We start from the raw sequence: 20,637 nt of genomic DNA, 5'->3' as shown, positions 1-20,637 counted from the left end.
ATCAGAGACACAAAAGATTTGGAATCAATGTTGTTACCAGATGACAAGGTTTCCCAGTGGCCTCCTGGAAAGATCTTCCACTTGCTGAAGTTGGAGGCCAGGTTCAGCCCCCATTTTAACACATGCCTACTTAGCAATAGAAAAGACAAAGGGGTGAAACATTACAATCCACAAAAACCTGTGTCTCCCCACCAGGAAGCAGACAGTTTGGCTGATGCTGAGGAGAGATGTGACCAGCTCATCAAAACCAAAATCCAGCTGGAAGCCAAAATTAAGGAGGTGACTGAAAGGGCAGAGGATGAGGAGGAACTGAATGCGGAGCTGACAGCCAAGAAGAGGAAACTGGAGGATGAATGTTCAGAGCTGAAGAAAGATATTGATGACCTTGAGTTAACGTTGGCCAAAGTGGAGAAGGAAAAGCATGCCACTGAAAACAAGGTACACACACAGGGAATCACATAAGGAATCAAAAAATCATTGCTTCTTGAAACAAAAGAGCCTGCTACCGAGGACATGTTAGCTTTGGAAGATCTTAGCTGGCCCTCACTTGAGTAGCAAAAGGAATAATGCGACCCCTGTCTAAGTACTGCAAAGTGAACATTTCACTGCATGCTTATATTTGTAGGTGAAAAACCTCACAGAGGAGATGGCAGCCCTGGATGAGACTATTGCCAAGCTGACAAAAGAGAAGAAAGCCCTCCAAGAGGCCCATCAGCAGACACTGGATGACCTGCAGGCAGAAGAGGACAAAGTCAATACACTCACCAAAGCTAAAACCAAGCTGGAGCAGCAAGTGGACGATGTAAGTAAAGATGCATATGAGAAGATTAAAGCTGTTAACAATCAGACACTACCAACAGAACACTGATGGTCTTTCCTTTAGCTTGAAGGGTCCCTGGAGCAAGAGAAGAAACTGCGCATGGACCTTGAAAGAGCCAAGAGGAAACTCGAAGGCGACCTGAAGCTGGCCCAGGACAGCATCATGGATTTGGAAAACGATAAGCAGCAGCTGGATGAGAAACTCAAGAAGTAAGTGTGGTGTGGAGCATGTGGGTGCTGGTCTTCTGTGCTTGTCTTTTTTCTTTCAGCTCCAACACAGTTTTCTTTGCCCAAAGGAAAGACTTTGAAATCAGCCAGATCCAGAGCAAAATTGAGGATGAACAAGCCCTGGGTATGCAATTACAGAAGAAGATCAAGGAGCTGCAGGCAAGTCTCTGTTCCTTGCCCCTCTCACAAAACCTCAGGTCAGGTAAGAGGAGGACACGGGTGTGAATGGTCCCTGACGTTCTCCAGGCTCGTATTGAGGAACTGGAGGAGGAAATTGAGGCAGAGCGAACCTCTCGGGCAAAAGCAGAGAAGCATCGGTCTGACCTCTCGAGGGAGCTGGAGGAGATCAGCGAGCGCCTGGAAGAAGCAGGAGGGGCTACAGCAGCTCAGATCGAGATGAACAAGAAGCGTGAGGCCGAGTTCCAGAAGATGCGTCGTGACCTCGAAGAGGCCACGCTACAGCACGAAGCCACGGCTGCTGCCCTGCGCAAGAAGCACGCGGACAGCACCGCTGAGCTTGGGGAGCAGATCGACAACCTGCAGCGAGTGAAGCAGAAGCTGGAGAAGGAGAAGAGCGAGCTGAAGATGGAGATTGATGACCTGGCCAGTAACATGGAGTCTGTCTCCAAAGCCAAGGTACACAATTGCAGTAGAACATGCTCACAGTGACAAGGTGTAGGCTGCTACTACCATGACATTCTCATGAAAAAATGTTACCTACTGTGAGAATCAGGAAGAGTCCAGGTGTTCAGCACCGGTCCCTCTTTGTGTTTCCTCTCTAGGCAAATCTGGAGAAGATGTGCCGCACCCTGGAAGACCAGCTGAGCGAGCTTAAAACTAAGGAGGAGCAGAACCAGCGCATGATCAATGACCTCAATACTCAAAGAGCTCGGCTGCAGACAGAATCAGGTAAGGGGCATCTTCATTCCTGAGGTACAATGGGAGGACATCAAGGGGTGAGATGTGACAACTGGTGTTAGCTCTCAGGCCGCTCTTGGTCACATGGGTTCACAGTCAGAAACTGTCCTGTTGCGAACACTCCAGTTACCTTCTTTCAATTCACCCTTCCAAGGTGAATATTCACGCCAAGTGGAGGAAAAAGATTCCCTGATTTCTCAGTTGTCCAGGGGCAAACAAGGATTTACCCAACAGATTGAGGAACTCAAGAGGCATCTAGAGGAAGAAATTAAGGTATGGAAGTACCCGTGTGTCCACAAACTTCATCACCCTCAGAAGCAACTGGAGAACGCTGTCTGATCCAAGACTGGTTCAGTATTCTTTCTCCAAACACATGGAATACCAGAGGGAACACCAGTAATGAATATACCTCAACCCCTAAGCTAGAGAGGGATTGAAGCATAATGATTTTGATGCTGGAGGAAGTCATCCACAAGGCTCTCGTGAGGTTCTGACGATAGTCTGTAAGACAGGAGTCGTCCTGTCTTAGGTCTAAACATTTACAGAAACAGCAGTTTTCTGTCCCCAGAGTAACTCTCACTGACACATGCTGATCCTCCTGACCATATCACTGTAGGCTTCATCAGCTGGCAGCTTTGCATTGCCTTATTAGAATTGTGTTCTAATTTCACTCTCAATTTCACTGTCAAGGGACATTCCAGTTACAAAGCCCAATTCCCCACAGGCCAAGAACGCACTGGCCCATGCCTTGCAGTCTGCTCGACACGACTGTGACTTGCTCCGCGAACAGTATGAGGAGGAGCAGGAAGCCAAGGGGGAGCTGCAGCGTGCCCTGTCCAAGGCCAACAGCGAAGTGGCCCAGTGGAGAACCAAATACGAGACGGACGCTATTCAGCGCACGGAGGAGCTGGAGGAGGCCAAGTACGTGGCAAGTGGGATATAGAGAGAACTGGAGAACACTGGGACTCTGCAGGGAGATGAAAGTCTCTGAAACTGGGTTTGGACAAGGGACGAAAAAAAGGCTGGCATGTAGTGTCTTTGTGATAGAGGGCAGAGAGAGAAAGAGAGAGAGAAAGAAAAAGTGTCCTGTGGAAAAGTTTGGAAGAAGAAATGTTTTTTTCATGGCTAGAATGGTTAAGACAGGCCTAATAATCAGTAGGTGCTGGGACAGAGCTGTGGCAAACCCTTTACCTCTAACCTGCAGCTGTACTTACCGCATTGCAGGAAGAAGCTGGCACAGCGCCTGCAGGATGCAGAGGAACATGTTGAAGCTGTCAATGCCAAATGTGCCTCCCTAGAAAAGACAAAGCAGAGGCTGCAGAATGAAGTGGAGGACCTGATGATTGATGTGGAGAGATCAAATGCTGCCTGTGCCGCTCTGGATAAGAAGCAGAAGAACTTTGACAAGGTCTTACAGGCTCCAGACTGGGGAATCATGGACGGAGCATCCTGTCCTGATTGTCACATCCATACTGACACCCCCTTTCTCCACAGATCCTGGCAGAATGGAAGCAGAAGTATGAGGAAACACAGGCTGAGCTGGAAGCCTCCCAGAAGGAGGCCCGCTCTCTCAGCACGGAGCTGTTTAAGATGAAGAATGCCTATGAGGAGTCCTTGGACCACCTGGAAACGCTGAAGCGCGAGAACAAGAACTTGCAGCGTAAGTGCCTGGCCCTCTGCTCCTGGCAGGGCTTTCTCAGCACCCACCAGTACCCACCGCTTCACATGGGTCTGTGCTTGCACGTGGGCAAAGGTGCCTGTCACGTTGGTGTGTGAGGGCCCTTCCCATTCTGCTCTGTGCCTGACCATGCCATTGGTCCTTGTTCCCACAGAGGAGATTTCTGACCTCACGGAGCAGATTGCTGAGGGAGGGAAAGCAATTCATGAGCTGGAGAAAGTCAAGAAGCAGATTGAGCAGGAGAAATCTGAGCTCCAAGCCTCACTGGAGGAAGCTGAGGTACACACAGAGCTAATAATTGTGTCCAGTTTGAACGTATGGTAACAGTTATCTGCAGAGATGGCAGGAAAGCAAGCTTTCATTTGGGAAGTGCTGCGAAAAATATTACTTAGAAAAGAAGCAGCAGTTAAGTCACTGTTCCTGCTGACTTCTCCAGGCCTCCCTAGAACATGAAGAGGGGAAGATCCTGCGTCTCCAGCTTGAGCTCAACCAGGTCAAGTCTGAGATTGACAGGAAGGTAGCAGAGAAAGATGAGGAAATTGACCAGCTGAAGAGAAACCACCTCAGAATTGTGGAGTCCATGCAGAGCACCCTGGATGCTGAGATCAGGAGCAGGAACGAAGCCTTGCGTCTGAAGAAGAAAATGGAGGGAGACCTGAATGAAATGGAGATCCAGCTCAGCCATGCCAACCGAGTGGCTGCTGAGGCACAGAAGAACCTGAGAAACACTCAGGGAGTGCTCAAGGTCCGTTCAGCAATGCTACAAAAGAGATACGACATCCCTGACATTCTTGACACCCAAGCTCACACTTCCACCTCGTAATTTCTGTTGCCTCTTTTACAGGATACTCAAATACACTTGGATGATGCTCTGAGGACACAGGAGGACCTGAAGGAGCAGGTGGCCATGGTGGAGCGCAGAGCAAACTTGTTGCAGGCTGAAGTTGAGGAGCTACGGGCAGCCCTGGAGCAGACGGAGCGGTCCAGGAAATTGGCTGAGCAGGAGCTTCTGGATGCCACTGAACGTGTGCAGCTCCTCCATACCCAGGTCAGGCACTCTGCTGGAAATTAATCCCATCAGCAAGGGTCAGCTCAGAATGTGGTCGCTAGACATTGAAAGTGATTACTATGCAATCTCTTAAAGCAACATGCTGTGTTAAAGCGTTTGCAGCCAGCCACCTGCTGGTGCTGTTTGATGCTATGGCTCCAAAGATGACTCATGCATTAAAGACTTTCCTAAGCAATAATTGCACGTTAAGCAAGTGATATGGAGGCATTAGTTCTAAAAGTACAACTTGTGTCTTTTCTGTGCTACAGAACACCAGCTTGATCAACACCAAGAAGAAGCTAGAAACAGACATTGTGCAAATTCAGGGTGAGATGGAAGATACCATCCAGGAAGCCCGCAATGCTGAAGAGAAGGCCAAGAAGGCCATCACAGATGTGAGTTGGGGGCTCCTTTCATTGCTGATGGTGGATGTATTCTCCCCAAAAATGTCTCCAGCCCCAAAATGGCTTTGACCCTTTGCTCTCTTCAGGCGGCCATGATGGCAGAAGAGCTGAAGAAGGAGCAGGACACCAGCGCCCACCTGGAGAGGATGAAGAAGAACCTGGACCAGACGGTGAAGGACCTGCAGCTCCGTCTGGATGAGGCTGAGCAGTTGGCACTGAAGGGAGGCAAGAAGCAAATCCAGAAGCTGGAGGCCAGAGTGCGTAGGGCTGGTGTTTGTGCAAGAGTGAGCATGTGCCTTGGAGAGATAGCAGGGAAGCTCCAAAGATGGGCTTGTGATTGCAGGTGCGGGAGCTGGAAGGGGAGGTTGATGCTGAGCAGAAGCGCAGCGCTGAAGCCGTGAAGGGTGTGCGCAAGTATGAGAGGAGGGTGAAGGAGCTGACCTACCAGGTAAGGCAGGTGGTGTCCTTGCTCTCACAGCAAGTCCCATTTTGTACACACCATCCCCAAAGGGATTTCTTAAGCTCACATGATGAAGAACCAATAATTCATTCTCTTTCCTGCTTACCAACCACTCTAGACTGAGGAAGACCGGAAGAATATTCTGAGGCTGCAGGATCTGGTGGACAAGCTGCAAATGAAAGTGAAATCCTACAAGAGACAAGCAGAGGAGTCTGTAAGTATTGCCTGAAGAACAGGCACCTTCCACTGGGGCAGCAGGCTCATTGCCATGATTGTGACTACCAGGATAGGGGTATGAAAGAAGCTGCCAAGACACGCCAGTCTTGGCCATGCCATTTGGTTTCCTGTCAGGAGGTCTTTCTGATTTCTGGGCATCCTGGAGTAGTGAGGGATGAACTGAGGGAAGTTCTGCAGCCTGTGTTACACAGCAGGTCAGACTAAACGATCTCAGGTGCCACTGAATTCATTAATCTCTGCTAGTAATCAATACCAGAAAGCTTCAGGATCTTTGTCCATATAATTAATCACACTGATATTTGAGAATGAATAAGTGGTAGAAGGAGTAAACAGATGACAAGATCAAGTGATGAAGTTTTTTCTCAAGTGTGACATGGTGCTGGTGAAGTATGTTACAGTTGGGTCCTGAATAAGGGAGGATGAGGAGGTCTGTGTAACTTTTTTATGTCGTGCATGAGGGATGGAAGTACGTGCCTTTCTGCAGAAGAGCCGCAGCTCTGCAAGGTCTGCTCACCACCAACTCCCTCTCCCCACACAGGAGGAGCTGTCCAATGTCAACCTCTCCAAGTTCCGCAAGATCCAGCACGAGCTGGAGGAAGCTGAGGAGCGGGCTGACATTGCAGAGTCCCAGGTCAACAAGCTCCGAGCCAAGAGCCGGGAGTTTCATGGCAAGAAGATAGAAGAGGAAGAGTGAGGCTGTCATGAGGCAGCAAAGTGCCTGAGGGCTGCACAAAATGTGAACATCTCAGTCACTTTCTCCCATACTTAGCAACCATGCCAATGTGTGAATGTCTAGAGTTTAAAGAACACAAAATCTGCTACATACAGACCATGAGCAATTTTTATTTGAACTGGAGAGCATATGAGATGCATTTTCCCAAGTCTGCCTGACTAGAGCTCATATAATGTCCCTATTACTTGTATTAAACTTTCACTTGAACAAACACAAGCCTCATGAAGAGAAACGTGTGTCCCCAGGAGCCTTTGGTGATGTGAGCAGAAAATCTCCTCAGGACAAGGGTATGCAAGTGCTTTTAGAACACCCTGACATGATGGCTGCTGACTATCTGGTGTCACATTACCATCCTATCTTCATTTCTGTCTGATTTCCTTCCCTGTCATTACCAAAGAGGCCTGATTGTCTCCTCAACTGCCCTGTAGCAGGAGCCCTCCAATTGCTTTAGTGGGTGATGGAAAGAGCATTCAGAAGACCACCTTCTCAGCCAGGACCCACTGCCCAGCAATGATTGCTTCCAGGTATCTTAGCTTAGAAGTAAAAGGTATCTCAATAACTGTGCAAATAGGGCACTCATTCAAGTACAGCCCAACTTCAAATGGCAGGTATGTCCTACCAGCTACTCTGTTTACCTTTCCAGTCAATCTTGTCCTTCTCCACCGAGACAGTCTTTTCAGGCTACAGGAAGCCAAGTAAGAATGTTCTCACTAGAAAGAGAAGACCAATAGAAAAAGCTGTGAATAAACTCCCTAAAGGAAAAATGCATTCCTTCCCCTTTTCCCTGCTGTGAGGTCAGGAAAGATCTGCAGAAGTTGGTCCCTGAGCAGAGAAGCAGGAGGAGGAGATGGCTAAAGGCCATCCTGGTCTCTTCATGGCTATCCTGAGATGGGATGCATCTCAACCAGAAAATCCACAAACACCTAAGTGGAGCAGGCATAGTATGCTAGGTGTGGAGAAAGCACTCCTTGTGTTTAATTCCACGAGTCAATGCCCATCAGCAGAAAAGACTGGCTTTTTAATGAGAAAGTGTGTGTGTACCATTTGTAGGCTCCAGCACTCAGCTGTGTCTTAGCAGAGGGTCAGGGAAGAGGAGTTTCCCTCCAAAGGATCAGGGTGCTGGCATTTCTGTTCAGCCAGGGCTAGCATTCCTGGGAGGAGTTCTTTTACACAGAGGACTGCTGTCTGAAGAAACACTGCTGGAGTGGAGGCTGGGCATTCCTTGTCAGACTGCCTGTTGGGTCTGGTGACATTTCTCTCAGCATGCTTAACAAATAACTGCAACATAAGTGACAACACGATTTGAAAGCTGCACTTCTTACAGTGTATGTTTTCTAACATGATTTGTCTCTGTCATGCATGAAATACTTTTGCTTCACCTTATAGCACCCTGGGTTCCCTGATAATCAAATGCAGTCCTTACCCCTTATAAAATAGTAGTTTACCATATCTTAGTTTTTTCACCTAAGAACTGCCATATCACCCATGAGAGACACCATCCCATTAGGCCTGTGGATAGTAAATCTGCTCTGTGAAACAAAAAAATCTGGGAGGACAGAAGAAAAGAAGGAAAGAACGGTGGATGCTTTGATGACATACTGACATCTTACCTCTGCTGTAGCTGCCTCTTCTGTTGTCTATCAAGCCTGCCTTGCTATGCTCTAGCTTCAAGCTAGATCTTCCATGTCACATAACTCAGGACACACTGATCCCTACAGGCATGCTCTGTTAATCCAAACAGCATGGCTGTTAACAACACCAACATGCTGCAAATCCCACAGAGACTGATTTTTTCAAGGTCATCTACCAGAACCTCAAGCTCTATCCCATCCTGGGCTTAGCAGAAGAGTTGAAGCAGAAGTTAGAACTTAGCAGAAGTTCAGTTGTTATCTCACAGAGGCAATTGAAAACAGCTGAGGAGAGGGTTTGACTCCATCCTGGCCTTTGATGTTTCTGGGATGGCTTGTTACTTTACCAGGGATGTGTTAATTATTGAACTTAACAGCATGTGTACCATGTGAAACAATGGTTTCAGCAGCAGCTGGGGGAAAAGCCCGCATTGGCTGGGAACAAAAACTGTGTGGTGCAGGTCAAGGAATAGTCTGCTGTCAGTCCTCAGAGGACTAGCTGAGATCTGAGGTCTGTCAGCCATGACCACTGGCTGGTTCAAATCAATATCCCTCCTGCAGTGTGCAGGACCAACAGACAGCTTCCTGCTGGCAGATGGTCACAGGCATAACTGCCACCAGTAAGCAAAGTGTGACAGAAAGAACCAGTGGGCAGGCCTAAAGAATGTTTGACCTGTGCTTTGTAGCTGACTGTATTTAGGTGCATCTCCATCTAAATGACAGGCATGTCAGAATGGGAAGAAAACGTTACTGTTGTCCAAAGGCACATCAGCTTCTTTCAATCAGGCCCATTTGGCTGCACAGACTTTGTGCCTTTTGGTTGCTCCACAGGGAAACGCCTGTGAATTGTTTTAAGGGAATTTGGGTGAACACATTTAAAGGAATTTGGCCAATAGTCCAGCTGAAGTGCCGTTGTAACAGCACATGCAGCATGGGAAATAAACAGAAGGACTTTGTAGCTACTGCCCAGCTGCAAAACTATGACCTGATTGCTATCACTAAAACTTGGTTGGATGAATTGCACAACTGGAGTACTGTGGTTGACGTCTATAAACCATACAAAAGGGTAAGGCAAGAAAGGAGAGGTTGGCAGGTTGCCGTCTATGTGAAAAATGTATTGCTTTTATAGAGCTATATTTGAAGAACAGTTATGAGCTGGGTTAAGAGCTTATAAGTAAAAATTAGCAGCCAAGCCAACAAAAGAAAGCGTGGCTGGTATTTCATCCAGGCCACCTGATCAAAGGGAGAAGGTTGATTAAGAGCTCTTTCTCTGACTGCAGGAAGCATCACTCTCACAGACCCTGAACCTAATGGGAGACTTTAACCACCCAGACACAGAATCATAGAATCATAAAACGGTTTGGGTTGGAAAGGACCTTAAGATCATCTAGTTCCAACCCTCCTGCCATGGGCAGAGACACCACACTAAATCATGTCACCCAAGACTCCATCCAACCTGGCCTTGAACACTGCCAGGGATGGAGCATTCACAACTTCCTTGGGCAACCTGTTTCAGTGCCTCACCACCTTCACAGTAAAGAACTGCTGCTCACTAGTGCTAGTGGATGGGATGCTCTCATGAGACTCCAGTTGGAGTACTGTGTCCAGATCTGGGAGTCCAGCACAAGAAAGACAAAGACCCACTCAAGCAGGTGCAGAGGAGGGCAACAAAAATGATCCAAGGACTGGAACACCTCCCCTGTGGAGAAAGGCTGAGAGAGTTGGGCCTCTGAGGAGGCCATATTGTGGCCATTTAGTACAGAAAGGAGGCATATAAGAGAGATGGAAAAAGGCTTTTTATGAGGACTTGCAGGAACAGAACAAGGGGCAAAGGATTTAAACTAAAGAGAGTAGATTCTGTTTGGACAAGGGAGACATTAAAGTGAGGCTGGTGAGACACGGGAACAAGTTGGCCTCAGAATTTGGGAATACCCCATGGTTGGAAGTGTTCCAGGTCAGGTTGGATGGGGCTTTTGAACAACCTGATCTAATCAAAGATATCCCTGTTCACAGCAGGGGTGTTGCATTAGATGATCTTTTCAATGCCCCTGCCAACGCAAACCGTTCTATGATTCTATTATCTAACTTCTCCATGACCACAGGAGTCAGAGATTGTTCAGAGACATCAGGGGTACAGGGTGCTTCCATCAGCCTCCCCATGCCCTGTGCAGGGAGCCCATGGATGAGTGTTTGATTTTGAACTCCAGAAAAGTGGGTGCTGCAGTGCCAGAGCCCTCTTTAGAACAAGCTCTTCAAGCACAGGCCAGTGTTTGATGCTGAATACTACCTTGAATCACAGGCATCATTTTCCCAACCTTGGTACTCTTCCCCAAGCCTTATCCACTTTGCTCTTTTAGTAACCAAAATGCCAATGACCAGGAGAAAGGTGTGTTTTGAACTGACAGTGCTTAAAGCAGCTCAAGTGCCAGTGCCTTTTTCCTACAACTAGATCAGTCACCCTCCAAAGAATACTGGCAAATTCCCTCTTTTTCAGTGTATCAGCATTGTTACAGGACTGCCTCTAATGCCTTGATATAGGCAGCACTGTGTTGATAGCTTTTATTGCTGTATCTGTGTGATTATGGGTATAAGACATTGTGATGGGATGGGAGTGCTGGACTGAGAGTGTCGGAGTGGAAAAGATCTTGGAGTGTACGCTGGGTGTGTGATTGTATATAGAGTTGTGTCTAGGTAGATGGGTGTTTTGTGGGGGAGTTGTAGGTAGTGAAGGGCTAGAGGACCTCCTGCTTCCTGAGTTGGTTGACAACACTGCTTAATATATGCTAACAATGGGCACATAGGTGAGGCTTAAGCTGTTTAGCACGTTACTTTGCACTTTTCACTCTATCATGTTCATAAAAACTGTACTAAACGTGGAAGTGCCGTATAAACTTTGTTACTTTAGTGCTAGGCACCAAATATTACACATTTCTTCTTACTCAGCTGTGTATCTAATGCATTATTGCATTTAATCTATCTTTAATAGAAATGTTTAGAAAAAGAATATGTTTGTTTCTTTGTCATGACCTGCATTTCTCTTCCAAAAAATGTTTTATGCAGGAATTTGGACTGTAATACATTTTGTTTCTCTCGTTACAAATATTAGACGACCACAAGGGTTAAATTTATTGTGTGTAGAGTTGTGTCTAGGTAGATGGGTATTTTGTGGGGGAGTTGTAGGTAGTGAAGGGCTAGAGGACCTCCTGCTTCCTGAGTTGGTTGACGACATTGCTTGATATATGCTGACAGTGGACACATGCATGTTGGAAACACAGGCTTAAGCTGTTTAATGCATATTAACACTTAACATTGTTTATGTGAGAGGAAACGAGAAACATCACAGTATTTATTGAGTATGCATATATTTGGGGTTGAAGGTATTCCCTGGTCTAGGTTACTTTTGCAGATTTGTCTCTCTTAACCCTTAGAGTATCTTTACTCAAGGTTGGGAAACAGAAATAACTATGTCTATGAATAACTTCCCCATTAATAAAAGTGCTAGTCATTAAATGATACACCTTTCGTCTAGGTCTGCTCTGTAGCAAAAGCATTAAATCTTTTAAAACCAGAAAGTTTTTAGAAAAAAAAAGCAGTATAATTTATTCTGGTGCCGAGTATGATTCGTTTGTTTGACTAGGTATGGCTTTTCCCTAACATCAATTAGCACTGACTACAGCAACAGTGAACAATTCCTCCAGTATGCACATTTTGAATTTTTCAATTTTTGACCCCCTCCCCCCAAAAAAACCCAACCAAAACCAAGTGCAGGTTTGCTCACACAGATATTTATTTCTTTTTATAGCAAAGGAGTCACCTTTCACACTCTGAGCATGACTTACATGTCCAAACTTGAACTTGTATTCTGACTTTCTGTCTCTTGGATTCCTCAGTATCTAATGCTACTGCAGTCGAAGTCCTGGACCACAATATGTTTTTGGTTTTCTCTTTTTCAGTATAACATATAGTGAATTACAAAATGACATTTGGTCATGATTTGTCATTTGTGAAATTGTCCTCTCTAATGCTGTAAAGACACCCCCTATATTCACAGGACCATGTGCACAAGATATATTGTATCATTCCCATTTTACATCCGGAATAGTTGCAGTACAAAAATGCTTAATGTCTGGGTCAAAGATTAGGTTATCAGTAAAGGCAGTAGGGGTACCTATAAATTCTACATCAAAGTTCTTTAGGTGCCTTGACTATTCAAGATTCCCTTATTAATAATCCTGTCAGACTATTTATAGGAAATGTATCCACAGGAATGGTAAGATGTAAAACATTTCTAATTATATCTAGTCAAATCAAATGACAATTATGCCATTAGTTAAGTTTGCCAGACAATGTTTTGCCAAAGGTAGTTTGCCAAAATACATTTCGCTTGAAGGAAAAGGAAACATCCTGAGCATCTGCATACCAGACTCTATAAAAGTCCCTTTGGAGTGCTGTGCCCAGTCTTGCAGAAAATTTCAAGGTAAGTGTATGGCTTCTGTGAACTTCTGGGCAAAACATAGACCTTTTTATTCTATTTAACTTCCTTTAAGCCTTGACTATCCATTTCTATCAGGGACTGTCTCTATCACCAGTGATGATTTTGTAGATTTGAAGGCAGCATTTTTACCTTCAACTTACATATTAGCTCGGATATCTGTGTAACACAATCCAAAAGATTAAGATTTCTAAAAAGCAGAAAAAGCAGTAATGACTTTTATATCTATCATAATGGAAGACGATACATCCATATCAAGTAAATTTTCCAGTGAAAACGTACTATTTGCTATCAGACAATGAAGTCTCTCAGAGACTCTCAAGTAATGTTAAAAAAAAATAATCAGACTTATTTAATATGACATCTCTTTTACGGCAGTGTCCAAATTCACTAGAGTTCACAAAGTTGAGATAATACTGCTAAACTGTACTACAATACTGCAGCACTAAAGAAGTGCTCTTCTTTGTTACATACTGAGATATCTAAGGATCAATTTCAGAAAACTATCCAAATATTTTTAAGAATGGGAAGTTTAAATCCAACTTTTGACTTGTTTGTACCTATTTAAATATTTGAATAGGTCAAAGTGAAAGAGATATCCTCTTCCACACAAAGCTGTTCACTCACTGATTCAACATACCTTCTTAATTACAGAACACTCTGCTGACTGTGACTCCTGCATAAAGTGCAGCCATGTCGTCTCCGGACGCTGAGATGGCCGCCTTTGGGGAGGCGGCTCCTTACCTCCGAAAATCAGAAAAGGAGAGAATTGAGGCCCAGAACAGGCCTTTTGATGCCAAATCATCGGTCTTTGTGGTGCATCCTAAGGAATCCTTTGTGAAAGGGACAGTCCAGAGCAAAGAATCAGGGAAAGTCACTGTCAAGACTGAAGGCGGAGAGGTGAGGAAAGATCTAAGATTAAAATCTGTATGTAATTCCTACTGTCCGCTTTAAGCTGACATACATCGATCTCTTTCTCCATCTGACAGACCCTGACCGTGAAGGAAGACCAAGTCTTTCCCATGAACCCTCCCAAGTACGATAAAATCGAGGACATGGCCATGATGACCCACCTCCATGAACCCGCTGTGCTGTACAACCTCAAAGAGCGTTACGCAGCCTGGATGATCTACGTAAGTACCAGCAGCAGTCTTCCTCTGGGTAGCTGGGAGGAACTGCTCTGCCAGCCTAAGTGGAAGCCAACGTGCTGTCTCCCTTCCCCACAGACCTACTCGGGTCTCTTCTGTGTCACCGTCAACCCCTACAAGTGGCTGCCGGTGTACAACCCCGAGGTGGTGTTGGCCTACCGAGGCAAGAAGCGCCAGGAGGCCCCTCCACACATCTTCTCCATCTCTGACAACGCCTATCAGTTCATGCTGACTGGTGAGAAAATGGCAGCATCTTCATCATGATATAACATTTGGGTGTTTTTTAAAAAAGGAAAAAAAATTATTGTAAACCTCAGCTTGAGCCCGTAATGAATTTATTTTAGCAGTTGCTGATATTATGCATTAAAACCAGTTCTGTCCAAATAATTTTTAAAACTCTAATTGATAGCATGCAGACAAGAGCACTGAAAAAGTTAAAGAATAATTGGTAAAATTAATTTGCTTAGGTGAAACAAAATGAGATTTTATTTGCTCCAAATGTGACAGAAAATATTAAGAAACCTCTGAACAAATTATTTAATCTGTCCTAAAAAAATTATTGTTTTGGCTTCATGGAGACTTATTTTGATTTCAGGTGCTATTCTGATATTTTCAGCTTCTTGGGAAATAATAACAGCCAAAATCACAGAGAAGTTGCACCATCTGGAAACAATGATAAATGCCTTCATTTCAAATTAGCTGTTAGTTCCTACTCTTGTATTACAGATTTGCTTCTTAGACATGAAAGTTACTTGAACAGAAATGTCTAGAATTCTGTGCACCAAAGTTGCAGTATACCGAAGGGAATCAGTGATTTTATGGTCACACATCTACAGATGTTTGATGATTCCACAAGGACATAACTGAACATCAGAGAATAATTATATTGACTGTTTAAAAAAGTACTGAATATTGGATAAAAATAGAATGGTAATTTGCATGGGGTTTGTTTTTCTCCTTTCCCACCTCTGGATCAGGTTCATGTATAACAAGTCACTTGGCATTTTTATTTACATTTGTTATCTTTCTTTCTCGTCTTCAGGCACTAACTAGTGCCTTAAAGAACAGACTTGTAAAGAAACAAACAAATAATGAGCAGGAACATACTGGAACAAAAACTACTGAAAACAAGAAAAGCCCACATTCTTTCCCACCTCAGAAATCCATTCTTTAAATTCACTGGTGAAAAGGAAACATAAGAAAAGGAAAAAAGGAAGAAAAAGATCTTGTTTAAAGATTACCAGCATTGATTAAATCTCTACATTTCTACAAATAACTTAATTAAGGGAGAGATCAGAATTCTTTAGACACAGCGTTAGTGGCTACAACCCCTCACTACTTACACATAATAATTAATCAGACATCCCAAAAAGCATTTTGATTAAAAGAAAACAAGTATAAACTGATCTTGGATTCCTAAATTGTTGGAGGACTCACTGATGTATAGTTATGCTTACAGGAACCTTAAAAAGACACAAAAGAAATGTGGTATTTATCTCTGTGGATTCTACATGGAGTTCTTTCATGCCAAAATCTTCCAATATCTATACAAAACTTCACAGAGGAAGATAAGCCTCCACTTCTTGCAATAACAGGCATTCCTGCATCAGTATTCATTCAGCGATTACTATGAGAATTAGGTAAATCAAGAAAAAAAAGTCCTATTTCAATGACCAAGAAGGGAATTTAAATGAACACCCCACAGGTGAAAAGAACATTGAATAAATACAAACATGATAACTCCAGCTGTCTCTATATAGAACATAGGCTCTCAAAAAGCAGTGATGTATCCATTACACACATTGTGTTCTGTATTACTCAAGGATGCCACTGACAGCATGTTTGTTTTTGCCTCCTTCACAGATCGTGAGAACCAGTCAATCCTGATCACGTATGTACATTCTCTGCCCCGGTCCCTGTGGGGCTCCCTGGTGCCAGGGACCTCCTTCCTGACCTGCTTCTCTCTTTGCCTGCACAGCGGAGAATCCGGAGCAGGGAAGACTGTGAACACGAAGCGTGTCATCCAGTACTTTGCAACAATTGCAGCGAGCGGGGAGAAGAAGAAAGAAGATCAGCCATCAGGCAAAATGCAGGTGAGTCAGGAAGAAGAGACCCAATGCTTGGCATGTGACTGTGATGCCAACTAAACACTGTAACTGAATAATTGTCATCCTATAGGGATTGCTTGAGAATGAAATTATTACTTAATAAATAGCAGTATGAATCAACACTTTCCTTTGTTCCTGACATGATTTTTGGAAGGCTAACCAGAAACAATTATCATCCTGCAGGGAACGCTTGAGGATCAAATCATCAGCGCCAACCCACTGCTGGAGGCCTTTGGAAATGCCAAGACCGTGAGGAATGACAACTCCTCACGCTTTGTAAGTTGTTGCTTTGGACAAAATCTCTCCCTCTTATTACACAACACATGATGACCCTACCAGTATTCTCCATAAAGGAGACATGAAAAAAACCCATCCACACTGAAACACTGCTGCTTGTCCTTACAGGGCAAGTTCATCAGAATCCACTTTGGGGCCACAGGCAAACTGGCTTCTGCTGACATTGAAACTTGTAAGACACTCCCCTGGCCTTATCCCTTTCCTTCCTAAGTTCCCACCTCTGCATGCCTTCCTGTGACTGAATCTTTCTCCCTTCCTTGCAGATCTGCTGGAGAAGTCCAGAGTCACTTTCCAGCTCAAGGCAGAAAGAAGCTACCACATATTCTATCAGATCATGTCCAACAAGAAGCCAGAGCTCATTGGTAGGAAGGATCACTATGACTTTGTAAGGATGATTGCTGAGAAACAGTTCCCTCTATTACCTGGTTGGCAAAACTAAACCTGTGTCTTGCTTCTTCCTGTTTTCAGACATGCTCCTCATTACCACCAACCCTTATGACTTTCACTACGTGAGTCAAGGTGAGGTCACTGTTCCCAGTATTGATGACCAGGAAGAGCTTATGGCTACAGACGTAAGTACTATGAAGAAAACATTTGTAATGAGATTGTTAATCTCAGTTTGGTAATCTTATGTATTACTACCTATACCTATATTACCTAAACCTTTATTACATATACAGTATATAATAATATATTACCTCTATATAAATGTAAATTAAGTATATATATTGCCTATATATATGTAATACATCCCATATCTTCTCTCATGAAGCAAAGCCATCAATCCATCAATCAATTGCCTAAAATATCACTTATTACCTACATATATAATATAACCTAATATAATAATGTTAGGTTAGGTAATGTTTTTGCTGCATTGTTTCAACTGCAGAGTGCCATTGACATCCTGGGCTTCAGTGCTGATGAGAAGACAGCCATCTACAAACTGACGGGAGCTGTCATGCACTATGGCAACCTGAAATTCAAGCAGAAACAACGAGAGGAGCAGGCAGAGCCTGATGGCACTGAAGGTAACAGTAGATTCAGCAACTGACTTGTTCAAAGAAATTCTCTGTTTGCAGGAAACACATGTTGGCCTCCAAAGACAGGCCTTTCTTGGCCAGAGCACATAAAACACTGGAGAAAAGCTTCCCTGATCATGGGAAATACCTTTATTTTATGCAATGGTACATCCCAAACACACACAGCCTTAGGGCAGGAACACAGACTCTCTCTCTAAATCATTCAACCACTAGGTCACGATGATGTGCAATCACAGGTTTTGTGAAATAAATCCTGCTTTCTTTGCTATGCAGAAATCCACTTTCCGCAGAAATGTGCTCCCCCCATGCCTCAGGTATTCCCAGAGGCTTTGGGGTTCCTTCTGGGAACTTTCATATTCAAACTATTCCTATCCAAGCCATACCTGACCTTCCTTTCAAAGAAGGACATCTTTTAGAATTAATATTCCTTCCCAGACCATCTGTATGAGCCAGGCCATTGCTTTTCCATTTCTAGAACATGGACAACAGAGCTGTTCACATTAACCAAATTCTAGCCATTGTCCAAAGACAAATACTTATCTCTCTCCTCCTGTAGTGGCTGACAAGGCTGCCTACCTTATGGGACTTAATTCAGCTGAGTTGCTCAAAGCCCTGTGTTACCCCAGAGTCAAGGTCGGGAACGAATACGTGACCAAAGGTCAAACTGTTGAGCAGGTAAATAGAGGATAGTTTGAAAATGGCTTCAAAAATATTTAAGCATTCTTCATTGATACTGGGGGGTAACTCCTGTCCTTTCTTTTCTGCTGTAGGTGAACAATGCAGTTGGTGCCCTGGCAAAAGCTGTCTTTGAGAAGATGTTCTTGTGGATGGTTGTTCGCATCAACCAACAGCTGGATACCAAGCAGCCCAGACAGTACTTCATTGGTGTCCTGGACATTGCCGGCTTTGAAATCTTTGATGTAAGAAGCAAGGATTTGGCACCATAGTCAAGGGAGGAGTCATGAGGACTCAGAAACACACTTCTTTTTTAAAAGGAATCAGAAGCTTATTCTCATCTGCAGTTTTCTAGAAACCCTTCCCACTTCACTGTCACAGTAGTACCCTCAACTGGATTTACCCAGCACTTGGATTCTAACGTTACCATCAGATAGAAGAAAGCTCTGCTTTCTGACAAATGATCTCAGAGGCCCTTGAGCTTGCAAAGGTTTTTGTCTCTGCAAACAAAGAGACAGCTCTAGGACTCAGGCTCACACAGATGTGGGCCAAAAGTGTGGAAAAGCTATGGAAAGAGTAGTGCTTTGGGAAAGTTCACAGCATGTTTCCTCTGCTGTGAAAGCAGTGATGGTGCTAGGACGTCTGTGCCGCAGCAGAGAAACCTCCAGGTTGTTGATCTAAGGGCAGAGAAATGCTTGGCTGGGTGGTCAGAGAGCTGAGACACCTACACGAAGATGCAGCTAAGGTTACAGAAGGAAACACATGCTGTAAAAGTTAGGAGTGGTGTTTCATGTGGGGAACTTCAAACAGCACTAGGATTATGCTAGCAAATATTTTTGGTGTTTGCCACATGTTGAGAACCTGTGTTCCTCTCCTTGCTTTGGGCAGTTCAACAGCTTTGAGCAGCTGTGCATCAACTTCACCAATGAGAAACTGCAACAGTTCTTCAACCACCACATGTTTGTGCTGGAGCAAGAGGAGTACAAGAAGGAAGGAATTGAATGGGAGTTCATTGACTTTGGGATGGACCTGGCTGCCTGCATTGAGCTCATTGAGAAGGTACCTTTTCCATACAAGTGTGCAATGTATATTGGAATTCTGTGGTTTCTCTGAGCCAGATTCAGCTCAGAAAGACCTCACAGCCAGACATTCAGTGTCATGTAAACAAAATAGTTTGCACTGAAATGTATTTTCATCTGGGGAATAGAAATTGGGAAACGCAAACCTGTGCCATCAATCCTGCATTGCCTGGTTTTCAGGCATGGAAAGTGTAGCCTGGATTCCCACCAACAGACTTTCTTAAAACAAACTGGAATTGCTCCCCTTTCCTTTCTCCTCTGAAGACTCAAACTGGGACTCCTCCACAACCAAATTCGGCACCTCTTGTGGCTATTGTCCCAATAGTTTTTCTGTATACCACTTCTCCCTCCATTTCTACTCCCAGTTCTAACCTGAACTGAACAGATGTTCTTACCAGTTCCATGAAAACAGGCTGCAGGAAGGCAAGGGAAGGCAGAAATAAGCTTCCTGGATGAGAACAACTCCTAACAATCATAGGCCCTTATCCAGGCTGAGATGCTACCAGCTACAGGCTCACACCTTTGATATTCATAGAACATGCTTCACATCATTACAATTTTTCTCTCCTGCTGCTTGTGGTACTTTCCAGCCCATGGGCATCTTCTCCATCCTGGAAGAGGAGTGCATGTTCCCCAAGGCAACTGACACCTCTTTCAAGAACAAGCTCTATGACCAGCACCTGGGCAAGTCCAACAACTTCCAGAAGCCAAAGCCTGCCAAAGGCAAGGCTGAGGCCCATTTCTCACTGGTGCACTATGCTGGCACAGTGGACTACAACATCAGTGGCTGGCTTGAGAAGAACAAAGACCCTCTGAATGAAACTGTCATCGGGTTGTACCAGAAGTCATCCCTGAAGACACTGGCCTTACTCTTTGCCAGCTATGGTGGAGCAGATGCAGGTCAGCTTTGTGAAAATTGTACATTCATTATGAGACAATGCTGACATGGAATTAAGGCAGTGAACACTGAACATTCAATGCTGTTTTGCATTCTGTAGTTTCCAGTATGCACAATCCATTTTTTATTATTTTGTTGTTGTTGTTCTTCCTTTTGCAGATGCTGGTGGTGGTGGCAAGAAGGGTGGCAAGAAGAAGGGCTCTTCTTTCCAGACTGTCTCAGCTCTTTTCCGGGTATGTACAGAATTCATTTTGTCTTTGAAGATGGAAATCTTTTACTCTGAATCTGAAAAGTCTATTTCAGTTTTGGAAATAGGAGAATTAGGCTGTTAGAATGCCACAAAACTTCTCCCCCAATATGTGTATGAACTTTCTTTTATTTCAGGAGACAGAATTACATTGTCAGCCTCCTGGAATTTGCTTGGCAATTGTGTTAAGCACTTCTTTTCCATCTAGTTATAGAAATCGATTTTTATATTTTCCTGAATTCTTCCACTTGTCTTTCTCTTGCTGTCACTTTCTCTGTATATTCAATGAAAAACTCCAGGGGCTGAAGTTCACCTACTCATACTGGGAGTGAATACCACAACAGCTCAACTTCCTTAAAACCTTCCCTGGAGAATTCAGAGCTATTTTCTATACATGTTTTACATATCTATGAAGATTTTCAGCATGTACACATTGTAGAGTTTAAAAATAATAGATTAGACATCATAAGCTAAGAAAGTTTCCTTGAGAATGGTAG

At 44.2% G+C, this 20,637-nt stretch overlaps 1 protein-coding gene across 1 annotated transcript in view; it reads left to right on the top strand.

Annotated features, from left to right (window-relative positions):
• LOC133273629 (uncharacterized) overlaps positions 1 to 20,637 on the top strand; it is a 41,455-nt gene that overhangs the window by 10,895 nt on the left and 9,923 nt on the right. Inside the window, exons 21-53 of the mRNA XM_061462018.1 lie at positions 196 to 438; positions 626 to 802; positions 884 to 1,029; positions 1,116 to 1,206; positions 1,294 to 1,683; positions 1,830 to 1,956; positions 2,120 to 2,238; positions 2,690 to 2,886; positions 3,190 to 3,373; positions 3,460 to 3,625; positions 3,798 to 3,922; positions 4,080 to 4,388; positions 4,488 to 4,691; positions 4,961 to 5,086; positions 5,182 to 5,352; positions 5,439 to 5,543; positions 5,674 to 5,769; positions 6,331 to 6,482; positions 13,332 to 13,545; positions 13,635 to 13,778; positions 13,872 to 14,028; positions 15,657 to 15,684; positions 15,772 to 15,875; positions 16,065 to 16,177; positions 16,307 to 16,370; positions 16,462 to 16,560; positions 16,667 to 16,770; positions 17,091 to 17,229; positions 17,798 to 17,916; positions 18,012 to 18,161; positions 18,805 to 18,975; positions 19,586 to 19,895; positions 20,053 to 20,126. Of these exons, the coding sequence (XP_061318002.1) occupies positions 196 to 438; positions 626 to 802; positions 884 to 1,029; positions 1,116 to 1,206; positions 1,294 to 1,683; positions 1,830 to 1,956; positions 2,120 to 2,238; positions 2,690 to 2,886; positions 3,190 to 3,373; positions 3,460 to 3,625; positions 3,798 to 3,922; positions 4,080 to 4,388; positions 4,488 to 4,691; positions 4,961 to 5,086; positions 5,182 to 5,352; positions 5,439 to 5,543; positions 5,674 to 5,769; positions 6,331 to 6,482; positions 13,332 to 13,545; positions 13,635 to 13,778; positions 13,872 to 14,028; positions 15,657 to 15,684; positions 15,772 to 15,875; positions 16,065 to 16,177; positions 16,307 to 16,370; positions 16,462 to 16,560; positions 16,667 to 16,770; positions 17,091 to 17,229; positions 17,798 to 17,916; positions 18,012 to 18,161; positions 18,805 to 18,975; positions 19,586 to 19,895; positions 20,053 to 20,126 (5,118 nt within the window). The remainder of the gene's footprint in view (positions 1 to 195; positions 439 to 625; positions 803 to 883; positions 1,030 to 1,115; positions 1,207 to 1,293; positions 1,684 to 1,829; positions 1,957 to 2,119; positions 2,239 to 2,689; positions 2,887 to 3,189; positions 3,374 to 3,459; positions 3,626 to 3,797; positions 3,923 to 4,079; positions 4,389 to 4,487; positions 4,692 to 4,960; positions 5,087 to 5,181; positions 5,353 to 5,438; positions 5,544 to 5,673; positions 5,770 to 6,330; positions 6,483 to 13,331; positions 13,546 to 13,634; positions 13,779 to 13,871; positions 14,029 to 15,656; positions 15,685 to 15,771; positions 15,876 to 16,064; positions 16,178 to 16,306; positions 16,371 to 16,461; positions 16,561 to 16,666; positions 16,771 to 17,090; positions 17,230 to 17,797; positions 17,917 to 18,011; positions 18,162 to 18,804; positions 18,976 to 19,585; positions 19,896 to 20,052; positions 20,127 to 20,637) is intronic.

Source organism: Pezoporus flaviventris, unplaced genomic scaffold (genome assembly GCF_033815535.1).
Source record: "Pezoporus flaviventris isolate CSIRO_AGI_PZ_B2104156 unplaced genomic scaffold, CSIRO_AGI_Pfla_v1 ptg000034l, whole genome shotgun sequence".
NCBI lineage: Eukaryota > Metazoa > Chordata > Aves > Psittaciformes > Psittacidae > Pezoporus > Pezoporus flaviventris.
Note: the sequence above shows the minus strand (reverse complement) of the source record. Positions and strands in the feature narration are given on the sequence as shown.